The sequence below is a fragment of the Conger conger genome, chromosome 17 (genome assembly GCF_963514075.1).
Source record: "Conger conger chromosome 17, fConCon1.1, whole genome shotgun sequence".
In the NCBI taxonomy this organism is placed as follows: Eukaryota; Metazoa; Chordata; class Actinopteri; order Anguilliformes; family Congridae; genus Conger; species Conger conger.
In genome coordinates, this window is record NC_083776.1 from 4,633,739 (window position 1) to 4,651,238 (window position 17,500).

General features: G+C 52.1%; 1 protein-coding gene across 1 annotated transcript in view; it reads right to left on the bottom strand.

Moving 5' to 3' along the window:
* Positions 1-17,500, bottom strand: part of LOC133116865 (unconventional myosin-XVI-like) — an 88,272-nt gene that overhangs the window by 876 nt on the left and 69,896 nt on the right. Inside the window, exons 30-34 of the mRNA XM_061226863.1 lie at positions 17,097-17,328; positions 14,076-14,389; positions 12,306-13,388; positions 8,619-8,780; positions 7,617-7,702 (exon numbers count right to left, since the gene is read on the bottom strand). Coding sequence (XP_061082847.1) covers positions 7,617-7,702; positions 8,619-8,780; positions 12,306-13,388; positions 14,076-14,389; positions 17,097-17,328 — 1,877 coding nt within the window. The remainder of the gene's footprint in view (positions 1-7,616; positions 7,703-8,618; positions 8,781-12,305; positions 13,389-14,075; positions 14,390-17,096; positions 17,329-17,500) is intronic.

Consider the following 17,500-nt stretch of genomic DNA (forward strand, 5'->3'; position numbering starts at 1 on the left):
GAGCTCTTAACAGACGGCCAGAGAGCCGGCATCCCCCGCCCCCACACTGCTGACGCGGCCGCCCCTCCCATTTGAGCTGAAGAGTCTCCGGCTAACGCCTGACTGTAAACAAACAGAGTCAGAGCGGCTGGGCCGCGGCGTTAGCGTGCAGAGAGTAGCGTGTAGCGCGTAGCGTGTAGCGTGTAGCGTGTAGCGTGTAGCGTGTAGCGTGTAGCGCGTAGCGCGTAGCGCGTAGCGTGTAGCGCGCGATTAACGACCCAGCCCTCAGGCACGCTGGGGTTTTAAAACCCCGGGTATTTTTAACGCTCACGCTGTAATCCCCCTCGTAGTCAGACGCACGTCAGCCCGCACGCACAAGCCGCCCGGCTCTCTCCTCTGCGCCGGGAGCGAGTTCGCTAACGAGCACGAGTCCCATGCCGCTAAAATAAGCTAATGAACGTGGCGGCGGTGGTGGTGGGGAGGTCATGTCACCGCTCTCGGTCTGAGACAGAGCCCTCTGACACCGGCACCGGGGATAGGGTCACCAAGATAGAGAAAGACAGGAATTAAAAGAGAAAGGTCAAAAGATAGGATAGAAAAAAAAGGGACTAGGAGAAAAAGAGAAAAAGAAAGAAAGGGTGAAAGATAACGAGAAATAAAGGAAAGGGTGAAAGAAAGAATGTCCAGAAAAAGGAGAACAATCTCTCCGCGCATTTCTGATGGTCTTCATGTTTGCCATACCCAGCCGAGGAGTTAGTCTCACCGAAGCAGTTGAAAAATGAGTTTGTCAGTACCTACGAGTGAAGCAGGGAGAGATCCCTGAAACTACACAAGACACAGACCGACACCCTTCTCCCCCCCCCCACCGGATATTTCACAAAATGTCACCGCTAAATGAAGTGCTGAATCCACCCTGCCCTGCCCGTCCTGCAGAGTGTGTGCAAACGCGACGCTACGCTAGCCCTGCTGTCGAGGAATCCCGACCGGTCTCACTGCCTCCCGCAGCGAGCCATGTGAGAGTCTGCATAATTCATCTTCTGTAATTCATAATTTACCTCCGCACTTCTGCGGCTATTTTCAGCTCGGCTGCTGCTGCCGTTCTCATCTACAGCTGCCTGAGAGAGTCAGAGGCTCCGTGAACCTCGCGCCCAATGCCTGCTGCCTCAGAGGATAATTAAACCCCCTGATTCTGCAGTGCTAAACTCCCTGATTGTGCAGTGCTCAACTCCCTCATTCTGCAGTGCTAAACTCCCTGATTCTGCGGTGCTCAACTCCCTGATTCTGCAGTGCTAAACTCCCTGATTCTCCCTGATTGTGCAGTGCTAAATTCCCTGATTGTGCAGTGCTAAACTCCCTGATTCTGCAGTGCTCAGCTCCCTCATTCTGCAGTGCTAAACTCCCTCATTCTGCAGTGCTCAACTCCCTCATTCTGCAGTGCTGAACTCCCTGATTCTGCAGTGCTAAACTCCCTGATTCTGCAGTGCTAAACTCCCTGATTCTGCAGTGCTGAACTCCCTCATTCTGCAGTGCTCAACTCCCTCATTCTGCAGTGCTGAACTCCCTGATTCTGCAGTGCTAAACTCCCTGATTCTCCCTGATTGTGCAGTGCTAAACTCCCTGATTCCGCAGTGCTAAACTCCCTGATTCTGCAGTGCTAAACTCCCTGATTCTGCAGTGCTAAACTCTCTGATTCTGCAGTGCTAAACTCCCTGATTCTGCAGTGCTAAACTCTCTGATTCTGCAGTGCTGAACTCCCTCATTCTGCAGTGGTAAATGCCCTGTCCAAGCAGTACTGAATGGCTTGTTTCTGCTGTAACCAAATACCTATTTACCTCAGACTAAATGTCAGACAATGTTGCAGAAGCGATGTTGATGCAAAATGGCCTATTTCTAATTCATTGAGTACAAAAGGGACTGATTTCTGATTTCTTCAGTACAAAAGGGCTTAATCACTCTCAGACTGATCACCATTAAAGCTGTCTGCCTGAGTATACAGGGTGCAAGTCCCCGATAACACATCTGCTCCACAGAGAATAGTGAATATTAATATCCCACATTTCATACCATAGGCTGTTGTGTTTAATAAAAAGGCATGAATTCAGGAAATGGTCGTGACACAGAATGTCAAACAGCATCAAACGTCCACTGATAAATGCAGGAAAACATCTGGGCACATGTGCTTGGGTGCATGAGTATGCATGTGCATGTGTGCGTATATATTATATATATATATATACACACATTTTCATGAGGATGGATTAGCAGATGTACACAAATAACAAATATGCCAGCTGGTCATACGCCAATGTTTGTTTACAGATTAGTGGAATCCTGTAGCTCTTCAAGTGTGATTGGATTTCAGAGCCTGCCAGGGGAGCAGAGGCCCCTACTGTGGGAGCTAAGGTAACTCACCGTAACTCAGGCTGCTATGGTAACTCACCGTAACTCAGGCTGCTATGGTAACTTACTGTAACTCACTGTAACTCAGGCTGCTATGGTAACTCACTGTAACTCACTGTAACTCACTGTAACTCAGAGTGCTACTGTAACTCACTGTGCTACTCAGGGTAAAAGCAGGTCTGTAGCGCGCTACTGTAACTCAAGGTGAAAGCAGGTCTGTATAGAGCTACTGTAACTCAAGGTGAAAGCAGGTCTGTAGGGTGCTACTGTAACTCAGGGTAAAAGCAGGTCTGTAGAGTGTTACTGTAATGCAGGGTAAAAGCAGGTCTGGAGGGAGCTACTGTAAAGCAGGTCTGTAGGGTGGTACTGTAGCTCAGGGTAAAGGAGCGTGTGAGTGAGGCTAGCCGCCCAGGAAGAGCAGGCTGGCTGGCGCTTTAATTAACGGCTGAACGGAGCCCCAGCACAGCTCAGCCACTCAGGATAATCTGATTTCTCCTGCTCCTCTCCAATCCCGGGATTTACGGCAGAGTCCACGGGGTAAGCCTTTAAGGCACGCTGCGATCCCACGCGAGCCGGCTCTCAGAACCGCGGTCCGACCGCTCTACACCGCGCCCGGCTCTCCAGCGAGACCGTCCGGCCGAAATCAAGTCTGAATACACAAAGGCCTTTCTCTTTTTAATGAGCCAAAACATATGTACAAGAGGCAGTTCGCATGAGCCAGCATTGAAGGTCGAAGGATTCTCTTAAGTGCTTATGAAGAGCCGGTTCCGTCTGGTCTGACATTCAAACTGCAGTGTGCGTGTGGTTCCACTCTGAAAGTAGTTTGCCCAGCACACATGAACATTAGCACAGTCCAATAACCCTTTGAAGCTTAAGATTAGATTGATTAGAATACTCTTAACTGAACATTCTACTGCTGATGTCATAATCACTACCTGGAAATTGAAAACAATGGGAGTTCTAGAACACATTCTAGAGTTAGAATTTGGAAGAAAAACAACTCCAGAAAAGGGCTAAGAGATAGATACTGCACAGCTCCAGAGATCTGTGAAAATAATGATTTTATCTCATTTGTTACAGCTCGATGGCTTTGTGGAAACTGACACCATTAGTGCTGGATGAACATGCATGATGAGTGCCCCACACACACACACACAAACACACACACACACACACAAGCGAGGGAGCGGTGGAGGTGGCATGCCAGCATCGCGGTCTGAGCCGGGGTCTTAATTACATTACTCTACACGCTCCTGCGCATTTCCTGGAGAGCGGAGGGGAATTCCAGGAATGGAACTTTTTCGGAACACGGAGGAGAATTTCCAGTGAGGAATGCCACTTCTCGAATGTAGGACAAGAATTCCCAGCCAGGAATGGCACGTTCAAATATAGGAGGAGAATTCCCCAGTGAGGAACGGCACGTTCGGAAATAGGGAGGAGAGCCTCGGTGGGTCCGGCCGCCGGATTGGGGAGAGCAATCTCCATTCCGCGGAAATAGTTTTTAAAGTGAAGTTTCTCATCGAATGTGCCTTTGACGAGATTTCCGTGCTCCGTTTCAGCTGGCACGGATGGGACCTGGGACACTTCCACACTACGGAGGGTGATCTCCAGCAGTGGTCTAAAGAGAAATGTCTCTTGGAATGTCATTATAGTCGCATGATAGGGAACAATATCAGGGATGTCTCTGAGAACTGCCAAGTGTCACTGATTCCGTGATGCAGTTACTCTACATCGCAAATTCTGCAGCATTTCCCTCAGATTTATTTTAACTGGATGAATAGTGGCTTGTCTTCAATTCCCAAGGCATATTGATGGCATAAAACTCCTGTACACAAGATCATAAGACGCACCATGTTTGGATCGCTGGGCTTCAGGACAATGTAAAATACACAATGATGTCCCTTAAAGTATAGCTCATACTTTTCAATCACTTCATTTCATGAAACAACCCAATTTTATCACATAGCTGGTCGTATTTTATAACTGAAGAAGACGGGGAATGCTACAGTACAACAGGAGACAATTAAGAAAAAGGTACTCTGGGGATTATTGCCAATTGATTATTCAGATAATTGAAATGCTTAATCAAGAAATGAAGTTAATGAACTCATCGTAGACGGTGCCCGCACTGAGCACACATGTATCTCACTAAAGTGGCGTGGAACGTGCCTTCACTGGAAATATCTCCCTCCTACATCTGGTGACCCGGTGGAGAAATGTAGCGGTGGAATATGGCTTTCACAGAAGCACCATTCAGCATAAGGTAGTGCAGAGCTGGGGGGTGGGGGGGGGGGGGGGGGGGGGGGGGGGGGGGGGGGGGGGGGGGGAGCAGCTGGGGCAGGCGTGCAGAACACCACTGCAGGGGTGGGGCAATAATCTTCTGGACTCACCCCATCCCCAAATCTGGAGGGCAAACCCAGCCCCCTTACCTCAGAGAGCAGCTCCCGTGCCAAAAGGTGAGAAGTTGAGGTGACTCCTCTGCAAGGACACACACACAGAGAGACAACACAATCCCCTTAAACCAGAGAAACACACACAGAGACAACACAGAGACAACACAATCCCTTAACCAGAGAAACACAGCACACAGACAACACAATCCCCTTAAACCAGAGAAACACACACACACACACACACACCCACACACACACACAGACAACACAATCCCCTTAAACCAGAGAAACACACACACACAGAGACAACACAATCCCTTAAACCAGAGACACACACACAGAGACAACACAGAGACAGTGGCTGCTGGACAACACAATCCCCTTAAACCAGAGAAACACACACACACACACACACACACACACAGACAACACAATCCCCTTAAACCAGAGAAACACACACACACAGAGACAACACAATCCCCTTAAACCAGAGACACACACACACACACACACAGACAACACAATCCCCTTAAACCAGAGAAACACACACACACACACACACACAGACAACACAATCCTCTTAAACCAGAGAAACACACACACACAACCCAATCCCCTTAAACCAGAGAAACACACACACACACACACACACAAACACAGAGAGACAACACAATCCTCTTAAACCAGAGAAACACACACAGACAACCCAATCCCCTTAAACCAGAGAAACACACACACACAACCCAATCCCCTGAAACCAGAGAAACACACACACACAACCCAATCCCCTTAAACCAGAGAAACACACACACACACACAGACAACACAATCCCCTCAAACCAAAGAAACACACACACAGACAAGACAAGCCCCTTAAACCAGAAAGAGATATACACAGAGACAAGACAATCTAAGAAAGTGAGTTTTCGGCAGTGAGTTTTTTGACGATTAATCCTCATATTTTACAGCCTAGCGTGAGCCTGGAATGAACTGTGAAAAATATGAGCCCAAACAGGAAGTCCTAAACAATTTTGAGAGGAAGTCCCCCCTCTCTACGAGTGAAACTGCTTCCTGAGAACACGGTGAGATCTCATCAAGGAGCTGGAGGTCAAAGCCAAAGGAGATGATCTCCTGGGACACAGCAAGTGGAGGAGAACCTTCCGGAACACGTAAACCCAACTCCTGTTCTCACAGTGTGACTACGGGCACTCACTCGGCTGAGAACCAGCAGGGAACGTTAATACAGTAGGATTCATGAATAAGCCCTGCAACATTACATTTTTATTTTACAGACACTTTTATCCGAAGTGACGTACAAAAAGTGCATACCAAGGTCATTAGAATAAACTCCAGAACAGGTAAGATAACATTCATATAGAATCAGTTGTACAGCCATGAACATTAATGTCTAGTACACAAGGTAAATAGGTCCAATAAGTTCCATAAGTAATATGATCAGGAACTACAGTACCAACTGCAACAGTCCTAGATTAAACTACTAAGTACAACAAGGGGCACTATAAAACAATATAAACAAACACAATTCAAGTTTCAAGTTAAACTATTACAGCTATTATCATGCCAGCACAACATTCCCACCGAGTCTCCCAAGTGTTTTTGGGTAACTTCATGAGGTAGCATATTGCTCCAGTAAAACCAGCGTTCCTGATTCTCCTGTCCAGAGTGCTAGCGAGTTAGCCGTAGCCAGGGAGATGAGTGACCGTGGATGTTTGAGAGACTAAGGCCCGCTGGAGTCTGGACTCGGGGGTCAGGTTTCACTCCAGGGCAGGTACACATCTCTCAGAACAGGGGAGCTTCCCGTCTGTGTGAATTTTTCATGACGCGATTGAATTATTAAAGCTTTATTTAAAGCGCGGGGGGGGGGGGGCGCCCTCTGTCCCTGCATGCACCGATGACCTCGCCGGATCCACAGAGTCACGTGACCGGTCGCGTCCAATGGCGGTGAAGGGGGAACGGGGGGTTAGAAGTGGCACACCTGCCGGTCGACCCCACCGACCGAGCAAAGAGCCAGAGGAAGTCTGGGTATCGCGACGCTACAAAAAACGACAGCAAACCATTCATCATCAGCCAAAGGACAGCCGGAGCCATTTTGACGGCGTGCGTCTTGAGATAGGGAGATAGTTTTCTTCACAGCTTCTGCTTCCAGTGTGTTACGTAACGTTGGATGATGTGTAAACCACAGAGGGAGAGACTCGGCCGGGAGGATATAAAAAGGGGCTTTCTGGGGGCGCTGAGCTGAATTTAGAGCTACGAGCGTGACCAGCTCCGGCAGGAGAACGGGTCGCAAATCACACCAGAGTTCTGCTCGTTTGTCCCGCCCGTGATCACCGCAGCCGGCCCGCGAGTGACGGTCCTGTGTGCCTGTCACGTGACCCCGCCCCACCCCCTGTCTCAGGTGACAGGTTTTCCTCAGAATGGACACGGGCGTGTGCTCTCAGGGTTCTACTGACATCGCAATCACCTGATCCGCCGACGGGCAGGAAACAGACTGCAGCGACTGATAAACTGACAACAAAAACAGTCCACTACTGACAACAAAATCTCACACCTGTTTCCACTGAATTACTGATGCATGACACAACATAAAATAATAGCAGTCATTCAAGTCGTTTTTTGGCCATCCCAGCTTTCTCCAGGTTATAAGGGTTAAGGGGGGGGAGGGGGGCGGGTCTTGCAGTTGACCGAGGGGGAATTTGGGTGAATTTAATACATGAAATAAATTCCATGTTGTTTATCGCTGCCTCCTACATCTCTAGTTCATGGGCCGCGACAGACATGGTACACGCCTGGTCCCCTGGGGACAGCTGGTTTAGGGGTCCTCACCTGGCTGTGGTGGCTATCCAGGTGCCTGTGGAGGGAAGAAGTCGCAGAGCCGTTTGACCTGGAATGACCCTCATCGTCCAGCGAACCTGTGCGGGTGAGATCACAGTGTATCTGAGTCTGTACAGGTAACACACACACACACACACACACACACATGACCCTGAGTCTACACAAGTAACACACACACAGAGCTGAGACTACGTAGGTAACACACACACACACACATACACGCACACACACACAGACGGCCCTGTGTCCGCACAGGTAACACACACACACACACACACACACAGACGGTCCTGTGTCCGCACAGGTAACACACACACACACACACACACACAGACGGTCCTGTGTCCGCACGGGTAACACACACACACACACACACACACACACACACATGACCCTGAGTCTACATAAGTAACACACACACAGAGCTGAGACTACGCAGGTAACACACACACACACACACACACACACACAGACGGTCCTGTGTCCACACGGGTAACACACACACACACACACACACACACACAGATGGCCCTGTGTCCGCACAGGTAACACACACACACACACACACACACGCACACACACACAGACGGCCCTGTGTTCGCACAGGTAACACACACACACACACACACACACACAGACGGCCCTGTGTCCGCACGGGTAACACACACACACACACGCACACACACACACAGACGGCCCTGTGTCTGCACGGGTAACACACACACACACACACACACACACACAGACGGTCCTGTGTCCACACGGGTAACACACACACACACACACACACACACACACACACACACACACAGACGGTCCTGTGTCTGCACAGGTAACACACACACACACAGCTCTGAGACTGTGCAGGTGAAAACAAACACAGCCAATCGAGGCTCATCATTACCCTGCCGTCTAAAGCAGGGATTACGGGCCCCGGTCCTCCAGTCCAGCAGAGGGCAGTGTCTCAGAACGGTGATGTCACTCTGGCCTTACCGTTGGAGAGCTGGTTGCCGTTCTCGGGGAGCAGGGGGTAGTGGAGGTGCGGGTGGTGGTGGGGGGCGGAGTGGTTGTTGGCGTTCTTGTCCTGGAGCTGGGGCGAGGGGGAGGTCATGCCAGATTCGTCACGCCCCGACAGGTTGATGTTGGAGTTGAACCCTGCGGTGAACCACACAGGTCAGTCAAAGTCCAGTCCAGTCAGAACTCACTCACAAGGCTGTGCTGAAAACAGGTGAAGAATACAGTTAATTATTTTTCCATATAACACTTGAGTCCCTGTATCTTCCACCCACCCAACACATTGATTTAAATCCACAACTGCATTCATTATCACACCTACACTGCTCAAGCAGCTGAGGTTCAGCAGGGAAAGAGACTTCACAGGCAGTGCAGAGCCAATCAGGCCTGTGTTTACAGCACATGAGCCCAAACAGAGCCAATCAGGCCTGTGTTTACAGCACATGAGCCCAAACAGAGCCAATCAGGCCTGTGTTTACAGCACATGAGCCCATACAGAGCCAATCAGGCCTGTGTTTACTGCACATGAGCCCAAACAGAGCCAATCAGGCCTGTGCTTACTGCACATGAGCCCAAACAGAGCCAATCAGGCCTGTGTTTACTGCACAGGAGCCCAAACAAAGCCAATCAGGCCTGTGTTTACTGCACAGGAGCCCAAACAAAGCCAATCAGGCCACACTGTACTCCCGCACAGGAGCTACGCTACTCTAGGCTACGCTGTGGTAGGTGGTGATCACACTGAATCGCGGGAGGAGGAGGAGCTGATAATTACAGAGACGGCCATGACGGAACCCCCTGGCAGCCGTGTCGGGAGACGTGTTCCAGGCCTGCATCGAACGCGAGCGCGTGACCGCGCCGCCTAAAATAACCCGCTGCGCTTTCGGCGAATCCACAGACCGTACGCCGGAATTAGCCGTTGTCTGAAAACCGAATCAGGACCGAGCTCACCCCCCGGGCCTGGCGGTGGTCATCACCCCGATGACCCGCCGGTGGAGGACGTGTCCATCTCCACACACACACACATCGTACGTGTGCCCGGCGGAGGCAGCAGGACGCCCCCCCCTGGCCCTCTGAGGTACTGCGCCGGTGAACCAGCAGGGCCAGCGCGGACGGCGGATGGCCGGAGGCTCCTCCGCGCGGATAGCGGCCGAGCGGGTTAGCGGGACGTCCCGGCCAATCGCACGGCGGCCCTCGCTCGTGTGAACTCCAGACTCGGAGCTCACGACAGAGACGTGTGTGAGAGGTCACCGCTCGGAGCCCGCGACACGGGAGGGAGTGTTCTGTGACCTCCAACGACCTCAAGCCGCAATTCACCGATTCAAACCCCCCCCCCCCAAAAAAAAGGCAGGACAAGACAAACTGCCCCTATAAGCAGTCCCCCGCAATAAATCAACTGAGCGGGAGTCTGGTGTCCAATTCATTAACTTTCAACCCCCCGTTGCCGGGGGAATCTTGGTGGGTGGGGCAGGGGGGCTGTCTGGGGGGGGTCTCGCCGGGGTGACCAATGGCAGGGGGGCGGGGAGGTCATGTGACTGCTCGCACTGGGCAGGGCGTCGGGCCAAGGCGTGGCGCAGCAACGTCTCGTGTGTGCGCGCGTGAATCTACGCCACGCATGGAGACCTCCCTCCAGTGCGTTTCATTAAAAACAAAGGCTGAGGAGGGAGGGGTGGGGGCAAGCAAAGGGTGTCTGTGTTGTGTTGTTTGCGGCGTGAGAGCGCTTTAGCCAAAACAAAGATGGGTGGCGGTCTGTCCAGTCAGCCAATCACAGCCATCGCCCAACGGCTACAGATGACTGTACGGGGAGGAAGCTCCACCCCCCCCTGTCTGGTGAGAAATGACAAATATTGCATAAACTGCACATCTGACAGCCATCAAACGGAGAGGGGTTGTGTGGAAAACCCGGCAGGAGAGAGATCTCCGGGCCAAACCCCCAAAACCCAAAAGAGCTCCTTCATGCCTTCTCGTTTACACCTGATAAAATCCATATGGAGCTCTCTGGAACGCCGCCACAGACGCTAACGCTGGGAACGGCCCCCGCCCGGGAGAGCCCTGGGAGTGAAGCCCCGACTTCATACTCTTAATAAATGAAAGAAACGCTGAGATTTACACCGGAGGACTGGAGCTTATTCTGCGCTAACGACTCTCCTCTTCTGAAGAGCAGGGCCCGCTTCTGAGCTCGCAAGGCGAAACGTGCTTTTAATCATAATCCATTATCACAGAAACACTCACATCCTCCGCCTAGCTTTCTGGATATGGTGTCCACTGAGCCAGCGGGGATAACACTTCCCACGTGTGTGTGAGTGTGTGTGTGTGTGACGCTTTTTATAACATAACATAACGACGAGGCCATTCAGCCCAGCGATGCTTGCTTTTTCCTACCACTAAAGTGTACCTACCGCGGAGTTTTCCTAAAAGCTAATAGCATCCAAGCCTAGTCTTGAAACCCCCCCCACCCCCCCCCAGCGTTTCTGCCTGCACTACATGACCTGGCAAGCTATTCCACACAGTGACACTTGACGCTTACTAGACTAAGCAGGGGCCAATCCCCCCTGGAGCTTTGCCCAAGGGCCCAACAGCTGCAATGAGCGCCTTGTTACATTACATTACATTACACGTCACTTGGCTGACGCTTTTATCCAAAGCGACTTACAGTTGATTAGTAGGTGAACTCCTGGAGCAAGGCAGGGTTAAGGGCCTTGCTCATGTGAAAGTAGTTTGGCCTATCTGAGATATAAAAAATACAAGCTTTTTATTGGCCGTTGAAAGTGGGTCCCGCCCAACTTCACCATTCACACACACATACAAGGCGGCACGCGGCGAGATTGTTTTCCGTTTTTTGATACCGACAGTAAGCCTACTTATAGGATACCGACTTGACTACACAGAGACCGACCATAACTTCACATTATTAATACCATTTTCATTCGTTGGACATCGGATACGGATTACGGACGAGGAACAGAAGCAACAAACAGGTGCGCTGAATTTACACACCCACTTGAGCCAGGACGGTGGCTAATTGACTCGCACGACAGCTCAGATTGATCAGAGCTCACTGTAGCCACACCGGGGGCTTCAGCCACCAGCCGTCCCTCCCAGGGCCCGGCCAATGGCACGGCTTTCAATATGAGCTTTGGTGTTCATTTTAGACCCCCCAGCTAAATAACCACCCCTTTACCTAACCCCCCCTCACACACACTCTCTCACACACACACACTCACACTCTCGCACACTCACACACACACACACTTTCATACGCGCTCTCACACACACTCTCACACTCTCTCACACACTAACACTCTCACATACTCTCACACACTGTCTCACGCTCTCTCACACACTCTCTCACACTCTCACACACTCACACACTCACACACTCACACACACACACACTTTCATACACTCTCACACACTCTCACACTCTCTCACACACTAACACTCTCACATACTCTCACACACACTCTCTCACACACTGTCTCACGCTCTCTCACACACTCTCTCTCCCTCACTCCCTCACACACACACACACACACACACACACACACACACACAGCACCAAGACATGGGGGGAGATGAATCACAGAGCTGAGCAGTGGTCAGTGGTGGTCAGTGACACCGATGGGGGAGAGAGAGCAGACGTCCCTGTCGTCTGCGGCCGGCGCTCACCGGTCTCGCGGAGCTTGCGGCCGGCGGGGGACTTGCGGAGCAGCGTGCGGCCGGCGCTGAAGAGCGTGGTGAGCTCGTCCAGCGGGCTGGTGAGCGGGCGCGAGGAGGCGGGGTTAAACAGCAGCGGGGACGAGCAGCAGGAGTGCGCCCTGCGAGGCTCCGGGCGCCCCGCCTTCACGGGGGAGTACGGGGGCCGGCCGGGGGCCTCCTCCGAGCCCTGGGGGCCCCTCTGCGACAGACGGGGCGAGTCGCAGGTCAGGGAGCCGCCGCGGGTCAGCAGCAGCGCCCCCTCTGGCGGGAAGGGGAAGTGCGAGGGCGGGCGGTACGGGGGCGGGGCCTGGGCGGCGGGGGGCGGAGGGGTGAGGGGCGGGGTGGACTTGTCGGGCAGGAAGGCGAACAGGCTGGGGGACGAGTCGGCCCTCTGACGGGCGTATTGGGGCGACAGAGGGCTGCTGCCCTCGCTCTGTGCGGGGTAGCTCAGGCTGGTGTCCAGCACCGGGAGCTTCTTCACCTCCAGCGGGGTGAGGGGCGACTCGTCGGAGGTGGGGGAGCGGGCGGGGGGCGACGGGGGGAAGACCAGCAGCGGGGGCCGGTGGGGCAGCAGGTTGGGGAACGGGGGCGGGATCTCCCGGCCCCCCGGGACGGCGGGGGGGTGCTCGGACGGCTTCCTGATCTCCAGGGTCTGGGGCGGAGAGGAGGCCGCGCGATTGGCCAGCGACGCCTTGGTCGCCGCGGTTACGGCCTCTGGCGAGAAGTACTTCATCTCCTCGTAGACGGCCTCGCCCGGCTCCAGGGCGGCGGTGCCGGGCTTGGCGCTCGCCCCCATCTCGATGTACACCGCGTCCTCCTCCAGGGGGCGGTAGAGGCTGAGAGCGGCGCAGTGGGGCCCCGAGCTGGGCCCCGAGCTGGCCCCCGAGCTGGGCCCCGCCTTGGAGACGCAGGACAGCTTGATGTCGGTGGGCCGCGGGGGGCAGATCTCCTCGAACGAGCCCGTCAGCTTGGTGTTGGGGCTCCGGATGGGCTTCGGGGGCGGGACCTTCCGGGCGCTGTAGTCATCGCTGTGTGGGCGGGGCTTGGACAGCTCTGCGGCAGAAGAACAGACACGCTGACCAATCGCACGCAGCCGTGCAAATCCAGCCAGCCAATGAAATGAGAGATAAAGCTGAACCCCCCGCTCACAAAAAACAGCTCAAGCTAGGTTTTGAAACAACTGGTAGCTGGTTGACCAGGTCAGACCAGCTCAAAACTCAACATGGTCTGACTACGTATTACTTTTGCTGCAATAGAAATTATTTTTTGTGAGGATAACATAACACTTACTGATTATAAGTCAAGCATTCCTGAGACTAACAATTGGTGTTCTTCTGTATGTCACTCTGAATAAGAGACTCTACCCACGGATTGTAGCGTAATGTCAGGCAATGTAATGTAACGTGATGTGGTGTTGTGTAGTGTAATGTAATGTGATGTAGTGTGATGTAATATAATGTATGTTAGGTGATGCAATCTCACGTGATGTAATGTCATGTGATGTGGTGTTGTGTAGTGTAATGTGATGTAGTGTGATGTAATATAATGTATGTTAGGTGATGCAATCTCACGTGATGTAATGTCATGTGATGTAATAAACTGTAACTGGAATGGGGGTGTTTGTTTGTATGGTTTACAGTCTGATTGTTTTTGGGCATACCCTCGTGTTCTCTGAGAGGGGGGTACAGGAGAGACTCAGAGGGGGGGAAACAGAGGGAATTCAGAGGGGGGGGGGCTGACCGTCGACGGTGGTCTCCTTCAGGCCCAGGGCGAGGCTGGCCGCGACGGCCTCGTAGGAGGCGCTGAGCCTGGTGTTGGGGTCCCTCTTCGGCTTTGGCGGGGGCTGTTTCCGTGGCGACGGCAGGCCGCTGCCCCCTCCTCCGTCCTCATTGGCCGGGTCTCTGGGGGCCGTCTTGATTGACGAGGCGGCGGCGGCGGACTGTACCAAGTTCTCCAGGGCGAGGGGGAGGGGCCCGGAGCTGCTGCGGTAGTGCCTGATCAGCCGCCCCCCCCCGGGGCCGCCATCCTGGGCCCTTCCGCTCGGCTCCACGGCCCTGAGCACACGACAACAACCAGGGTCTTCAGCCACACGTCACTACATCCCCCGCTCCTTCTCTCCTCTATCCTCTCCTCTCTCCTCTCTTCCCTCTCTCCTCACTCCCCTCTCGCTCTCTCTTCTATCCTCTCCTCTCTTCCCTCTCCCTCTCTCCTCTCCTCTCTCTTCCCTCTCCCTCTCTCCTCTCTTCCCTCTCCCTCTCTCCTCACTCCCCTCTCGCTCTCTCTTCCCTCTCCCTCTCTCCTCTCCTCTCTTCCCTCTTCCCTCTTCCCTCACTCCTCTCTTCCCTCTCCCTCTCCCTCTCTCCTCTCCTCTCTCCTCTCTTCCCTCTCTCCTCACTCCCCTCTCCCTCTCTCTTCTATCCTCTCCTCTCTTTCCTCTCCCTCTCTCCTCTCTTCCCTCTCCCTCTTCCCTCACTCCTCTCTTCCCTCTCCCTCTCCCTCTCTCCTCTCCTCTCTCCTCTCTTCCCTCTCCCTCTCTCCTCTCTCACTCTCCCTCTCCCCCCATCTGGTCCCAGCCTCTCCAAACAAGACATATTTATGATAAAATGTAAAAAAAAAATTCCCCTTAAAACATCCCCCCCACATAGCGGACACCCGAAATCTTGACAAAGATTGGACAGCAGCAGCTGCCGAATGCCAGGCATCTATAATTATCTCCATGAATCCAGGACAGGGAGTGTGGCGGCTTCCACCTTTGTGCAAGCATCTTTTTATCTGCAGAGAGGCCAGCTAGATATAAATCAACATAAATCGAGGTAAATTAAGTTTTGAATTGTCCTTCAAAATTCGCACAACTCCACACAACGCATATGATATCAATTAGCGCATTTTTATTAAGTTAAATAGCTATCATTCAGCCTCAACAGCAACCTCCGCTGCATTGAGGAAAGCTCATGTTTTCAGGTGACACAGTTGGCTTCGAGCTAGCAAAAAATAGTTGGCAGAACTTGGCAGTCAAGAAACACACAGACTGCACGTTTTTTAAGAATGAACTAAAATAACTTAAAATAAACAAATTAATCTGTTTACAATGGGTGCGAATACAAAAATATATTCTTACATATAAAGCTCACAAATAAACACAAGTCCTGTGTTTGCTGCAGAGCCCCTGGTGAGAGCCGGTATAGAGGGTAAAGAACCAGCACTAAATAGCTCATTTATTGTATTAATAGTCTAATCTACCTCCTGTAGTTCTGGAGCATGATATGGATTGTGTGGGGCGGAGATCTGCTTTAATCTGGGAGCACCATCTGCTGCTTCTGCCGGATTTAAATTGACAGAAATCTGACAGAGGGCAACCCTAATCCGGCCAATGGCACGGCTTTCAATATGAGCTTTGGTGTTCATTTTAGACCCCCCCAGCTAAATAACCACCCCTTTACCTAACCCCCCCTCACACACACTCTCTCACACACACACTCACACTCTCGCACACTCACACACTCACACACACTCACACACACACACACACACACACACACACACTCTCACACTCTCTCACACACTAACACTCTCACATACTCTCACACACACTCTCTCACACACTCTCTCACGCTCTCTCACGCTCTCTCACACACTCTCTCACACACTCTCCCTCACACACACACACACACACACAGCACCAAGACATGGGGGGAGATGAATCACAGAGCTGAGCACTGGTCAGTGGTGGTCAGTGACACTGATGGGGGAGAGAGAGCAGATGTCCCCGTCGTTTGGGGGATGGGCCAGACCTTTGACTTTCACCTTTAACACTTATTCTGCTGCTCACAAGCACACAGGCACACAGATCTCTCAGCCAATGACAGGCTTCGGTGCTGATGAATCGGTCTGAAAGGAATGATACCATAGACACCCCCTGTTACAAACACCGACAGAAACATGGTGCCCTGAGGCATGATGGGATACTGTTGTCCCCAAATCCCTTAAAATAAGGCTCAAGCCAAAAATGGAACATAGCAGTCACACTGACAGCATATGTTCAATAATGGATGGAAATAACTACACCAATCAAACAAATTAATCGGTTTACAATGAGTGTGAATCAACTTGTAATCACTGTGTTCTTATCATTCGGATTGTAAGGTTTATTCATAATAAATTGATGGCATTGTTTCCTGAAACCAGAGAGACTTCCCTATACAATATACCTTTTTAGTACCTCAGTTATTAAAAACGTTATTTAACCAGCTAATCAAAGAGAGAATAATTAGGCTGATTGAGACACCGGGACGTGGAATTAATTAAGCTTCAAAACCATACATATTGTTTTGATAAGTGATGTGGGATCTATAATGACTGTTGTCAGCCAGGCTTTTAGTGTAATGCGCCCTCCAGAGATGGATTCATACCCTTACACCATCCAATCTGCATCCAGGAAGAACACACGTAAATGGTAAATGGTTGGCATTTATATAGCGCTTCTCATTCACCCATTCATACACACACTCACACACTCACACACCAATGGCGATTGGCCGCCATGCAAGGCACAAACCCACTCGTCAGAAGCATTTAGGGGTTAGGTGTCTTGCTCAGGGACACTTCGACACAGCCCGGGTGGGGGATCGAACCGCCAACCCTCCGACTGCCAGACGACTGCTCTTACTGCCTGAGCCATGTCGCCCCCCTACACGTGTTTTCTACAACCCTAGGCTGGCTTCCTGTTGGCTAACTTTGCATTTTAACCTTTGACCTCCTCACCTGCTGATTGGCTCGTCCTCCTTGCCCAGGGGTTCCGGTCTCTCACCGGCGTGCACGCCGTTGAGCGCGTTGCGTTTGCGGTCGTTCTCGCGGGCGATGTCCGAGGCGTTCTGGATGACCAGGCGGTCGTAGGCCTGCAGGCCCTGGTCTTCTGCCCCCTGCAGGAAGCGCTGGACACTGCAGGCCTCCTGCTGGTGGAGCCCACGCCTCCTCACCAGCCAGCCCCTGACCACTGATGTACACACAGCGCTGAGTCACTGATACAACTAAATACACATACACACACAGCGCTGATACAACTAAATACACATACACACACAGCGCTGATACAACTAAATACACATACACACACAGCGCTGAGTCACTGATACAACTAAATACACATACACACACAGCGCTGATAC